Consider the following 12,572-nt stretch of genomic DNA (forward strand, 5'->3'; position numbering starts at 1 on the left):
TACTGTGTAAGCAACAATTTGCTGGTTGTTTAGCTGAAATTTAAATTTAACTGGACACCCTATATTTTTATTTGCTATATCTGGCAACCCTAGCTTGGGGGTATCTGGCAAAATCAAAGCAAGTTCCTCCCCGTTATGCACTATGCCTTTGTTGGCTTTATTTTTAGCTTTAGGAACAGTCATCAACTGTAAGTTCACAGTCCAAGCCTCTGACCGCTTTAGTAAGAGGTTGAACTCGGGTGATACTCCTGCCCCTCAACAACATGTCTGCCAACGAGCCGTCACGTGGCCCTTCCGCCCCGCACAGACATGGCCGCCCCCCGCCCGTGAGGATTGGCTGCCGCCAAAAGCCCATCCTCCTGGGCTACAGGAGCCCCTGCCTTCGAGCAGTTATAAAAGATGGCGGAGCCCCGCCCCCCGCCCGTCCTCGCGCGCAGCGCTCGCAGCGTGGGGGCGGGGCCGTAGCGGCGGCCTAGGGCTCCGGTGATTGGCGGAGAGTGCCGGCGGGGCTGTCACGTGGCCCGGCGCTCGTTTGTTTGCGGAAGTAGGAGGAAGTAGAAGTGCTGAGTAAGCCGAGGTGAGTGACCTCGCAGGGGGCTCGGGGCCTGGGATCCCTTCCCAAACCTCCTCGGCGCCCCAGACTCCGATCTCTTCACCCGGACCCTCCTTTGGACCTTCCTTGTGCCTCCGATTCTGCAGCATGTCCTCCACTGATCCTTGTGTATCCCTGAGTGCCACCAGTGTCCATCCTTTGATCCCACGGCACCCCCAACTCCCATCCGGTGACCGCTCTCCGCTTCGACCCTGGGTCCCTCCTCACTACCCCAGTCCCCTCCGTGTGTCTTGTCAGTATCCCTAAGTTCTGAGAACCACTTTCTCCCGTTCCGCCAGCTCTGCCTCTTAGTGCCCCAGCTTTCACTCTGGGGCCCACTGGTTGTCCCCAGCTGCTTTCCTGTGCTCTTCGCAGTGTTCCCGATTTTCCGCCTCAGATTTCCCCCTTGATTCCCCACTTCATCTCCGTCTCTCTTCTGCATTCTTCCTTTTGTGGCCTCTGTGTCCCCAATTCTAACTCCCTGCTTCTCCCGCCTTCTCCTCTCCTCTCTCAAGTGCCTCCAGATTTCATCTAGACCTGCCCCCTGTATGCTCCCTCAGCCTAGTCACCCCAGAGTCTCCCAACCCCCAATCCTGTGTCCACCTCCTGCTCCCACAGATGATCTGGAAGCTGATGACAGGGAGCCTGTGACCCGGGTGACCATGTGACTTGGCCAAGGGCAAGCCTGTGGGTGTGGGACAGGGATGGCACAGGGCTCAGTGATCTGTGCCCATATTTTTAATGGGCTACTCACGTGACCCCAAACAAATACCTTCCCTTCCCCTGAGCTTCTGGGTCTTTCCCTCACCTGCCTCCTACCCACCCAACAGGATGTCAGGCAGGTTTGGTTTGGCAACATTGACACTCCACCCTTGTGCTGAATGCAGTGTTTTTGTTATTGTCTCTGCCTTAAAATGTTCCTGGAGTTTGGAGGCTATTTTCTGCCCAAGTCTCAGTTTCCTCATCTGTGACAGGGGGACTGTATTTCTTGCCCTCATAAGGCTGCCATGAGGTTCAAAATTTTAATGAGAAAATGTAAAAGGCAAAGCTTTGTAACCAATATGGCCCTGTAAAAATGAATAATTTTGCTGTTGTGTCATAGGCAGGATGGCAAAGGAATGGAAAGGGAAAGAGATAGAATGAGACCACAGGAGAGAAAGATAAGCACGAGGGACATTGTCTTTCATTTATCATTTGGCAGTGTTTATTAATCACTAGATGAGTCAGGCTTTTTATATATGTTATCTTTACCATTCATTCAGTCATCATTTATTCAACAATTATCAATTGACTGATGTTCTAGGCTACCCTTGATGTAGCCAATGTTTTTCACATTTAACATGAGGAAGAGAAGGCGTGGGAGTGGCCTGAGATCACACGTATGAGGTTGGAGCTGGAATCCGAATATGGTACCGTGAGGCACCAGAGCCTGTGTGATCGCCCTGCTGTGTAAGGTTTGCTACTGTTGTCTCAGTGCCCAGGGCATTTTTTCTCCCTTCCATGGGTTGCTTTTTTGTTGGATGACAGTATCCCCAAAAGGGAATTTCCTTCTCACTCAGCACGGTGACATCACCAAGAGATAGAGAAAGGAGGAGTTTAAATGCTGTGCGTGTGTGTGTGTGTGTGTGTGTGTGTGTGTTTGGGGTTAGTGGGTAGGCAATGGCTGTAGTGAAGGCTGTGTTATGAGCTTCACTGTGTAGAGGGTGACTCCCTGGGAGAACATGATCTGTGTCTTTCGTAGTGGGTTTTCATAGTGCCATGCCTTAAATGCCTCTTCTTGTTTTTGTCCATCTTCACTCTGGTGACTTCATCCAGTCTCGTGGCTTTAAGTATTGTCTCTATTCTGACAACCCCCACTCTAGTTAAGACCTTCCCCAAATGATAGACTCAGATATCTAGTTGTTCATTTAGTCCCTTGAACTGAGGTGTTTCAAACTTAAGGTAATTAGAATTGACTTCCTGAAAGTCATTCCCTCCATCCCGTACCCCACCCTCCACTAGAACCTGTCTCTCCCTTCTCCTTCCCATCTTAGGAGATGGTGGTACTTACTATTCATTCAGGCCGAAGCTGTGAGATTTTCCTTGATGCCTCACCTCACATCCATCCAGAGTGATCTTGCTAAAATGTTGTCTCCTTGCTCCAAGCCCTGCAATGGCTTTTCCTCTCATTGCATGTGTCTGGCTCCCTGTGACCTCTTTAATCTCACTGACTTTCTTGCTGTTCCTGGAACTCACCAGGTATGCTCCAGCCCGAGGGCCTTTGCACTTGCACTTTCCTCTCCTTGGAAGGCTCTTCACCTAGATATCCATATGACTTTTGACCTCTCTTCCTTCAGGTATTTAAGGTCAAGTTCTTGGTGAGGACTTCCCTGGTCAAACAATCTAAAATTTCAGTCTCCACCTCAACACTTCCTATCCCTCTTTTCTGGTTTACTTTTCTCCTCAGCAGTTAACTAGCATCTAAAATCTTTGTGTGTGTGTGTGTGTGTGTGTCTAGTCTATTTATCTTCTTTATTATTTATAGCCCTCTAAAATATCAATTCCAGCAGGGCAGGAGGGATTTTGTCTGTTTTATTTGCTATTATATCCTCAGCAGTTAGAACAATGCCTGCCACAATATGTCCTCAATAAATATTTGTGGGGTGAATCATAAAATGGGCCACCCTGTTCCATGTCACTGGCCCAAGGCTCTCCTAGTCCCCACGCCTCCTGCCCTTGGGAACTCCAGCAGCGGTTCTGGGGCAGTTCGCTTCTGGGGAGGTCCAGCCAAGCAGAGTGAATGAAAGAGACACTTTTTTCTTTTGTGAAAGAACATTTTGCTCGGGCTTGTGTGAATAGCAGCACATTTTGAGCTGAGGGCCTTAGCCTTTCGAGTAGAAAACACTGAAAATCCACCCTCACTCAGCCATTCCCATTCCGACTTCTGAAGGCAGTTTGCAGACTAAGAGCGGGGGCACCGGATTCCCCCCAGCTGGGCTCAGATGCTGGCAAATTATATAATCTTGTGCCCCAGTTCCTGTGCATAATACGGGTCATACTAGCCCTCTACAGGTGTCGTGAGGATTAAGTGTGGCTGTTCACCTCAGACACTGGCGAGGCAGCTGGCGCTTGGTGGGTGCTGCATGAAGGTGGCAGCGCTGTTGGGTGAAGGGTGATGGGAGCGAGACCTTTCCCGTTCCTCACTCGCTTGAGAAAGAGTTTGGAGGGAGCTAGGGGTCAGAGTGAACATTTTGAGGGACGTTTTGGGGGGAGGCAGCCTTGGCGGTCCAGAGGCTCACATGAAAGCTAATGACCGACACCTGATGTGACCCCTACTTTTTATTCAGTGTTTGTTTACACACCAATTGAGCACCTGCTGTGTGGTGGGCCCTTTGCCCGGTGCCGCTGGGGAGTCAGAGGAAAGAGGCATGCATCTAGCCCGCAGGCCAGAGCCCCGTGTCCTCTTTCTGGGCCTTGATCTCCCCATATGCCCAACAGGGATAATGATGGCACCTTCCCTGTTTCCTTGTGAGCTTGGAGGCAGCTAACAGGCGTGAAGACCCTTTGCCAGCCATGAAGCGAGTGACCCTGTGAGAGGCCGGGGGCCAGCGTGTGGTGCCTGCGTGCGTGTGTGTGCGCACGTGCCAGGCGGCGAGAGCCACGGGAAGGAAGTCAGGGCAGGCCTGGCGCTCTGGACAGACCCTGCATTCTCAGCCTGCTCTGTCATGATGGGGTGGGAGGAGGTGTCGGCTGCTCAGGAGGGTGTCACTGTCCTGCTGCCAGGACTGTCCAGGATTGTTCCAATCATGGGACATCCTGTCAGCCCAGGCTCGTGAGGCCCGAGTTCCACCTCGGGCAGTTCTGTGTGTGTGCCTAGAATCCCCCACGTGGCCAGTCCTGTGAGGTCTGCTTCCTGGCCCGCTGCCTGTGGGCTCCTGTCACGCACCTCCTGGGCAGCTGTCCTGCTTCTCTGACCTCAGCTTAGTGAAGAAGGAAGCAGAGGGCTTGAAGAGTTTTTCCTGTTTGAAATAGGAATGAGCTCAGCTTAAGCCCCTTGATGGTATGTAGAGCAGAACTTTCCAGACCAAAGGGGAGGGATCGGTCCTGGGGAGGGACTGGCCCCAGCACTTAGTGCCACCCCTGGAGCACAGTTGGTGCTGGATAAAGGCTCTCCTGGTGCAGGAGTGAACCCCTTGGGCACAGTTGGCAATTGGTTGGGTGTGAGCACAGCAGTTCTGTCATGGAGAAGGGCCTGGAAGCTCAGAGGGGGTGGGGAGTAGGGTGTGTGGTCGCCAGTATCACATGCAAGGGAATAAGGGTGTGTGGGGGCTGCCTCAGAGGTGCCAGGCCCTGTGGGCTCATAGGTGGTTCATTCATTTGTTCGCACCCATTCATTTACCAAACATTTATTAAATACCCCCTGTGAGTGAGGAACAGCATGCTGGGTGCTTGGAGAAACAAACCAAGTGGGGAGGTGGGCAACCCAAGGCACAGACCTATCATCATTCTCCCAGGGCAGGTGCTCTGGGCCTGCGTGGGGGGTGTGGGTGCCAAGGCGCAGGGGCATGCACACCTGGGCTGAGAGGACGGAGGGCAGGCTTGATCTTTGGAGGAGGTGGCACCTGCACTGAGTCTTGAAGGACAAGAAGGAATTTACTCATTTGTCTAAATGTCCCTTACTGAGCACATGCTCTGAGATAGGCTGAGGACGTGGGGAGTGCGGTCTAAACCACGGGAGCCGTGTGTAGGTACGCAGAGGTACACTGAGGCAGGATCGATGGTATGGCGTGGCTGGAGCAGTAGTGCAGTCTGGGCTGTGATGGGGCTCCCCTGTTTGGGGGCAGTAGGGCGATGCTGCAGTTCCATCTGCATCCCGTGGTGGGGACAGAGGGGTGTGAGGCTGGCTCGGATGTGACCCTGGTCACAGTGGGTATGTGCAGAAACGACTACAGGGCAGGCCAGTGGTGATGGGGGGGGAGGTCACAGGAGTGACAGGTCCTGTGCTCTGAGCATTCAGAGGGGTGGCTGGGCCCTAAAGGACAATCCGAGGCTCCAGCAGGAATCAGAGAGGACAAAAACACAGGTCCCTGTCACTCTGGAAGAGCAGTTTTCACACAAACCAGCCAAAGGGGAGGAGGGGGAGGGAAGACTGCCCCCTGCCTGGCTACTTTGGCAGGTGAGCAACCGCCAGAGAGCAAGGACAGTTGCTGTCTTGCCCCACACCTGCCTGGGGTCGTTCAGAGAATTCCTGGCTGGCCCTGGCCGAGGAGGAACCAGATGTTTGGGGCTGATTCTCCCTGCCCGCCTGCCTACTGGCTCCCTGACCTCTACTGCGCTTCTTCCCGAGCCTGGCTCCTTGCCAAACTCCAGTTTTTCCTTCAAAGTTCAGCTCAAGAGTTGTCTCCTCCAGCTGTCCTTGCCCCGAGGGACTATGCATTCTTTGACACAGGCTGGGCTTAAGTCCCTCCATGACTTCATTTTATGGACCCAGAAGGCTACTTCTAGGGAACTCTACCTGTTGGTTCCAATCTCCATTTGGTCTCAGAGGGTACTTGCCGCCTTCCTGGTTGGCACTGCTTGCTACAAGTGTCCCAGCATGTGGCCCAGGGGTTTTAATTTCCCAGAAACGTTTTCTTGTTTGTTTGTTTGTTTTTCTTTTTTGGTTGACATCAACACATCCCACTTTAATTTGCTCTTTGAACACGTACAGTTTCAGGCCTCTCTGGGCCTCAGTTCCTTTGTCTGTAAAATGGGGATAATAATACTTACTCTTCCCGCCTCCAGCTCCTGCAGGGGAGCCTCGCGCCCAGCAGGCGCTGTGTAAGTCTTCCCTGCACAACCAGGCCTTGCGGGGGGACTGGTGAGCAGAGAGAGGAAGAGAAAGGCCAAAAATACCTGGCCTCTCTCTAGGGGAGACACACTGGCACCTGGAACTTGCCTGGCGCAGACAGGCAGAATTGTCACTGGCAGCCCTCACCACCAAAGGTCTTGGGTGTGTGTCTTTCTGCTGGTGGCGTTTGAGAGAGCTGCCTTTTGCAGCCCGAGCTTAGGGTCTGGTTGCAGCAGGGAGTGGGCCCAGGTGAGGAGCGGGAGGGGCCTGCCGTCGGTAGGTAAAGCAGGTGTCTACCCCGTGGGATGGTCAAGGGGTGGGAAACTGTGAGAGCGGAGGGGAGGGCGGAGGTGAGGCGTGACGGGGGTGGGAGCTTGCCCCGGCGTCCCCTCCCGCAGCTGTGCCGGGAAGAGCCTGGGCCCTGGGGTCCGGTGTGGCGGAGGATAGAAGGGCGCACACGTGAGCATGTTCTCCCACTTGTGCCTTCCTGGTTGGCAGTGCCTCGAGTGTTCCAGGATGTGGCCTGGTGGTTTCAATTTCCTTTCTTCCACCTAGTGATAACAATGGCCACTGTTTGTGTGCCCACGGTCAGCCAGCGTCGCAACCCTTTCCCCGCCTTGCGTCATTTCATCCTCACGCCCCTCCTGGAAGGCTGGAAGCCGGCCAGGTCTGTCCTTTCTGTGGCCGCGCTGTCATACCTGTGCTGCGACACTCAGGAAGGGTCTCTCCTCTGGGGTCAGGGAATCTTTGGGATCCAGCTGCACCTCATAGTGACCTTCTCCCACCCTGGGCTGGTGGGTGCTGGGCGCTTCTGACTCCCTGCCCTTCCCAGGAGCCTCTGCAGCTTTTCCTAGACCAGGCCTGGCCCCCTGGGGTCCCCATCTTCCTGGCTACAGCCCCCCTGCGGCCCACCCTAGACTGCTACTTTCTTTGAAACTCATAATCACTTTATATGCCATTTGGAAAATAGGAAAAAGAAAAATTGCCATAAACCTAGTACCCTCATCTATTCAGTATTTTGCTGTTTTTATCAGTCTTTTTCCCTGTGTATCATATGCACTTAGTTAAATTCTGTTTTAACAAACTTCCTATGTGCCAAGCTTTGGCCTTGGGGTGAATGTGCGGAGCTGAAAGCAGCTGCCCTTAAGAAGCTCAGACTCTAGACAGCCCATCTGGGCTCCAGTGTTCACACCTCCACCTGTTAGCTGTGTGACCTTGGGCACGTTACTTTACCTCTCTGTTCCTTGTTTTTGGGTTTTTTTGGCCACAAAAGAAACTTTTACTAATATATAGTAATTTCTTACTTTATGTCTAAATCATCAATATTAAAAAGTTCAACTATTAGAAAGATAATTTAATAATATATTCAATGTTCTTAATATCTATTGCCACAGTGTCCTTTTTAAATTTTTTGTGTCATGTTTCATGTCTACCTATGTTATAATGTCAAATTCACCAAAACTTTGCTAACATTTATTCTTATTGTTTTAAAATTTACAATAGTGAAAGGCAAAGTCATGACAAAGAAAAAGTTCCTTGGTTTTCTCCTGTGAAAAGGGGGCAGTGAAGGTAACCGTCTCACAGGGTGGCTGTGGGGGAAACGATGAATTGACGTAAAACTCTCCGACTCGCGCCAGAGCACAGGAAGAGCTGGGGAGGTTGGGTGCTGTGACAGCCTGGCAGGAGGGGCAGCTGTGACCCATGGGGCTGTGACAGCAGAGGTGTGTTTACACTGAGGGCAGCACAGAGCGAGGAGAGGCCACCGGGGCCCAGGGACGGTCTACCGAGAGCATTTTAAGGAGGATGTGAGAACCAGGCTTGGATTTGAAGAAGGCTCAGGGCTTTGTCAGACAGAAGAGGGGAGGAAAGGGTTCCAGATGGACGTATCACTCAGAGATGTCACTGAGCCTTGTAGTGGGACAGCGTGAGCTATGCCTCAGTTGTTCTGCTCTTCACAATCACAACTTGTAATGACCACACGGGGTCTCTGGGGCAAATGCATCATAATTTACCATTCTTCTAATGTTGGATTTTAGGGTTGCTTCAGTTTCTGTGGCATGACAAACATGATTTTTTTTTTTTTTTTTGAGACACAGTCTCACTCTGTTGCCCTAGCTAGAGTGCTGTGGTGTCAGCCTAGCTCACAGCAACCTCAAGCTCCTGGGCTCAAGCGATCCTCCTGCGTAGCTAGGACTACAGGCATGTGCCACCATGCCCGGCTAATTTTTTCTATATATTTTTAGATGGCAAATTAATTTCTTTCTATTTTTAGTAGAGACGGAGTCTCGCTCTTGCTCAGGCTGGTTTCGAACTCCTGACCTTGAGCAATCCGCCCACCTCGGCCTCCCAGAGTGCTAGGATTACAGGCGTGAGCCACCGCGCCCAACCTCTGTGGCATAGCAAAGACTGTTACAGTGAACACTGACGTGTGTACCAGGTCTTCCACTTTGGGGAGTTCTTCTCCTGGAACCGATTGCCACGCCTTGCCTTGGGGTCTCTCCCCTGGCTATGAAGGGGGCCACAGGTACCCCAGCCTCTCTGTCCCTATAGCCCCCAAGTGCAGAAGAAAGAAGAAAGCTCAGCACAGGCCCAGGTATTCTCACAAGTGTTCTCATTTAATCCTCGTGGTATGTGGGAGATGAGCATCATCCCTATTTTAAACCAGGAGAAAACTGAGGCTCACGGTTTTCTCACACTACATCTTACTACTAGTCATAAAAGGAAGGACATTATAAAGCTTCAGAATGTTTTCAGAGTTCTGCAGTCATGGTTCCCTAAGCCTCAGTTGCCTTATTTATAAAGGGGGGATGATCAAAGTAAAGAGAGCTAATGTTTATTGAGCATTTACTATCCACCACGTGCTGTTGTGAGGCGCTGTTATGGTCCCTATGTTATTGATGAAGAAACTGAGACACAGGTTAAGTAACATGCCCAAGGTCACACAGCTCGGATGTGGTGCACCTGGGATTTGAATGTGGTCTGGCTCCAGATCTGCCCTGTGCTGCAGTGTGCCCACCTCCTGTGGTTTTGTGAGATCAAATGAGACAGTCACATAAAGTGCTTAGCTCGGGGTCTCCTATGGAATAAGGGGTCAGTAAACATCTCCTAATGTCATCTTATGATTGCCCCTTGCTCTCTTTTTTTTTTTGAGACAGAGTCTCGCTTTGTTTCCCAGGTTCGAGTGAGTGCTATGGCATCAGCCTAGCTCACAGCAACCTCAAACTCCTGGGCTCAAGCAATCCTACTGCCTCAGCCTCCCAGGTAGCTGGGACTACAGGCATGCGCCACCATGCCTGGCTGGCATATTATTTGGCCAATTAATTTGTTTCTATTTATAGTAGAGATGGGGTCTCGCTCTTGCTCAGGCTGGTTTCGAACTCTTGACCTCGAGCAATCCACCCGCCTCGGCCTCCCAGAGTGCTAGGATTACAGGCATGAGCCACCGCGCCTGTTCCTTGCTCTCTTTCTAGAGGGCTCTTTGTGGGCCTCTCGTTTTTGTCTTTCTTCTCTCCTCATGGTTGATCCTTTGCTCAACACATGGGCCAGGGCAGAACGAGGCTGTGAACTAGTGTCTACTCGGAGGTTCACTGTCCCCCAGGGGCCATGCACTCTGTCCTCAGTGTCTGATATACTGGGTTTTGTTTTGTTTTGTTTATGAGACAGAGTCTTGCTTTGTACCCAGGCTGGAGTGCTGTGGCTTCATCGTAGCTCACTGCAACCTTGAACTCCTGCGCTCAAGCAATCCTGCCTCAGTCTCCCTAGTAGCTGGGACTATAGGCTTGGGCTACCATGCCCGGCTAATTTTTCTATTTTTTGTGGAGTTGGGGTCTTGCTCTTGTTCAGGCTGGTCTCAAACTTCTAACCGCAAGCAATCCTCTCACCTCACCCTCCCAAAGTGCTAGGATTATAGGCATAAGCCACCACACCCTTCTGACAAGCTCATTTGTCAGGTGATGTCCGGGTACAGAGACAGAGGGCAGCCTTGGCTGGTTGTCGCCTGGCTTTTGTTACAGTGCTCTAGGAAGACTGTGCTTTCTGGGAACCCAGGAAATAACGAGATATCTAATTCCATCATCTAACCTGAAAACAATTTCTATAGTAGAAACTATGACTCTGGATATGCAATATAAAATTATACCAAAACATGTCACTGTTTCTGAGACCTTACATTCACACTCATTTGCAAGGAGCTTGCTTTTGTGTTCTCTCTCAGAGCTCTTTGGGAAACCGGTGGTATCCGGCAGCAAAGGATTTATACAAATGCTGACCAGCCCCTTTCCCCGGACAGAGTATATGATCCTGGTAACCTCTTGGTGGAGAAAGGACGCTGATTTTGCTTGTGGCATTGAAATGGCCCATGCTGAGCTCTCTGTGTGCCAAAAAATTGTCTCTACGCCTTACGTGTGAGGACCCCTCCGCTTGCCCAGGGCGTGGTTGTCCTTTATGTGTGTTCACATCTGCTGTGTCCTCTGACCAGTGCCGCCCCACACTACAGATGAGGAAACTGAGTCTCTGTTGGGAACACGGGGCCGGAGGCAGGCAGTAAGGTCGCCTGTGCGCAGTGGCAGCACAGGAGGGCAGCCTTCTAGGTGCCCCGCCTGGCCTGAGGGCTCTGTCGCTTCTTACCTCCCACTAAGTGTCATTTCTCTTTCTGTCCCCTCCTCTTCAGGTCCCGCCAGGCCCAGCGTCGGGAGATGGCGCTGGCGGGGAGCGATCTGGGTGTCTGTGCAGGGAACCGCTGCGCTTGGTGAGGTGGGCATGGGAGACCAAGCCTGGCTGACCAGAGACCCCGTTTTCTTCCAGACTGAGGGGGAAGGCGGCGGGGCCTCCCCACCTGCCCCGCAGAAGATGCAGTTCTTCGGCCGCCTGGTCAATACCCTCAGTAGCGTCACCAACTTGTTCTCTAACCCGTTCCGGGTGAAGGAGATAGCCGTGGCTGACTACACCTCGAGTGGCCGGGTTCGGGAGGAAGGGCAGCTGATTCTGTTCCAGAACACTCCCGGTCGCACGTGGGACTGCGTCCTGGTCAACCCCAAGAGCTCACAGAGTGGATTCCGGTGGGTGATGACGAGCTGGGCCACGCACTTCTCTCCTTGACCCCCAGACCTCACTGGAGGTCCCTTGGCCATGAAGCAGCTTCTGTGGGTCTCCCTCGAGGGGCGTGGACAGGGCAGGGCAGAGGGGAGACTCTACTGTAGACCATCAGGGTCCCAGCGCAGGGGCTCAGGATGGAAGGCTGGGGTGTCCCCACCCGGGGCTCGGCCTGCGCAGGGCACGGGAAGGAGGAAGGACGGGGAGGTGAGAGGGCCAGATCAGGCAAGGCCCACTGGGATGACCTTTAGCCTCTGTCCTTACAGGCACTGCTGTCCTCAGGGGGCTGTGTTTGTTCAGAAGGGCCTGTAAGGATTGGACAGAGCTGTCACTTCTCAGGCCATGCTGGGGCTGCCCTGGGCCAGAAGGGAAGGGTAGGGAGCCAGGACAGGGCCGCGGGCCCCGGGCCAGCTGCAGAGCTGGGTGGGAGCAGGGAGAGCAGTAAGCAAGGCTGCAGTGTGGGCTAGAGCTGGGCAGACTGGCCCGAAGTTGGGCTCATACTGATACCCCTTTTCTCCTTGCTCATTCATCTGGCTGTCGCGCCAGCCACTCATCCAACACGCACCCAGCACCTCCAGTGTCTCTGGAGTCTCAGGCTCTGGGCCGGGCCCAGCTGGCGCTGCGGGATGGCAGATGTGGCCTGTATCTTTAAGGAACGTGCAGTCTGGAATGTGCAGTCTGTTGCCCCTGCAAACAGGCACTGTAGCGCCCGAGCACATGAGGAGTGCTTGACAGGGTAGAGCCCAGGGAACAGCAGGGACCACAAGGATATAATCAAGAGCTACTCTGCGTTTGGAAGAAGGAAGAGAGTCTGTCTGGCAGAATAAAGTGGATAAGGTCGTTCCAGCCACGTAGAGGCATGAGGTGTGAGCCTGGAGGCAGATGGCTATGGCCAGACCCTAGCTACTTCCAGGGCTTTGGTGAGAAGTGGGCCTGGGGGGCCAGCAGGGGACACTCTGACTGAAGAGGCGTGGCAGCAGGCGTTTCTGCAGGTGGCAAGCTGGGGGACCAGGGCCCACCTCTAGGAGAAGAGCAAGGCAGATACCAGGGCTCCAGCCAATCACGTGAGATTTCAGAGCC

General features: G+C 52.9%; 1 protein-coding gene across 4 annotated transcripts in view; it reads left to right on the forward strand.

Annotated features, from left to right (window-relative positions):
* The first annotated feature begins 499 nt into the window (after positions 1-499).
* PLA2G6 (phospholipase A2 group VI) overlaps positions 500-12,572 on the forward strand; it is a 45,923-nt gene continuing 33,850 nt past the window's right edge. For 2 of the 4 annotated variants that reach the window (XM_012741891.2, XM_012741895.2), the window contains exons 1-2: positions 500-577; positions 11,205-11,458. In XM_012741891.2, coding sequence (XP_012597345.1) covers positions 11,250-11,458 — 209 coding nt within the window. In that variant the 5' untranslated portion in view covers positions 500-577; positions 11,205-11,249. Of the gene's footprint in view, positions 578-11,070; positions 11,459-12,572 lie in introns of all 4 variants that reach the window. The other 2 variants (XM_012741890.3, XM_012741894.3) reach the window with 1 other exon arrangement.

The sequence above is a fragment of the Microcebus murinus genome, chromosome 10 (assembly GCF_040939455.1).
Source record: "Microcebus murinus isolate Inina chromosome 10, M.murinus_Inina_mat1.0, whole genome shotgun sequence".
NCBI lineage: Eukaryota > Metazoa > Chordata > Mammalia > Primates > Cheirogaleidae > Microcebus > Microcebus murinus.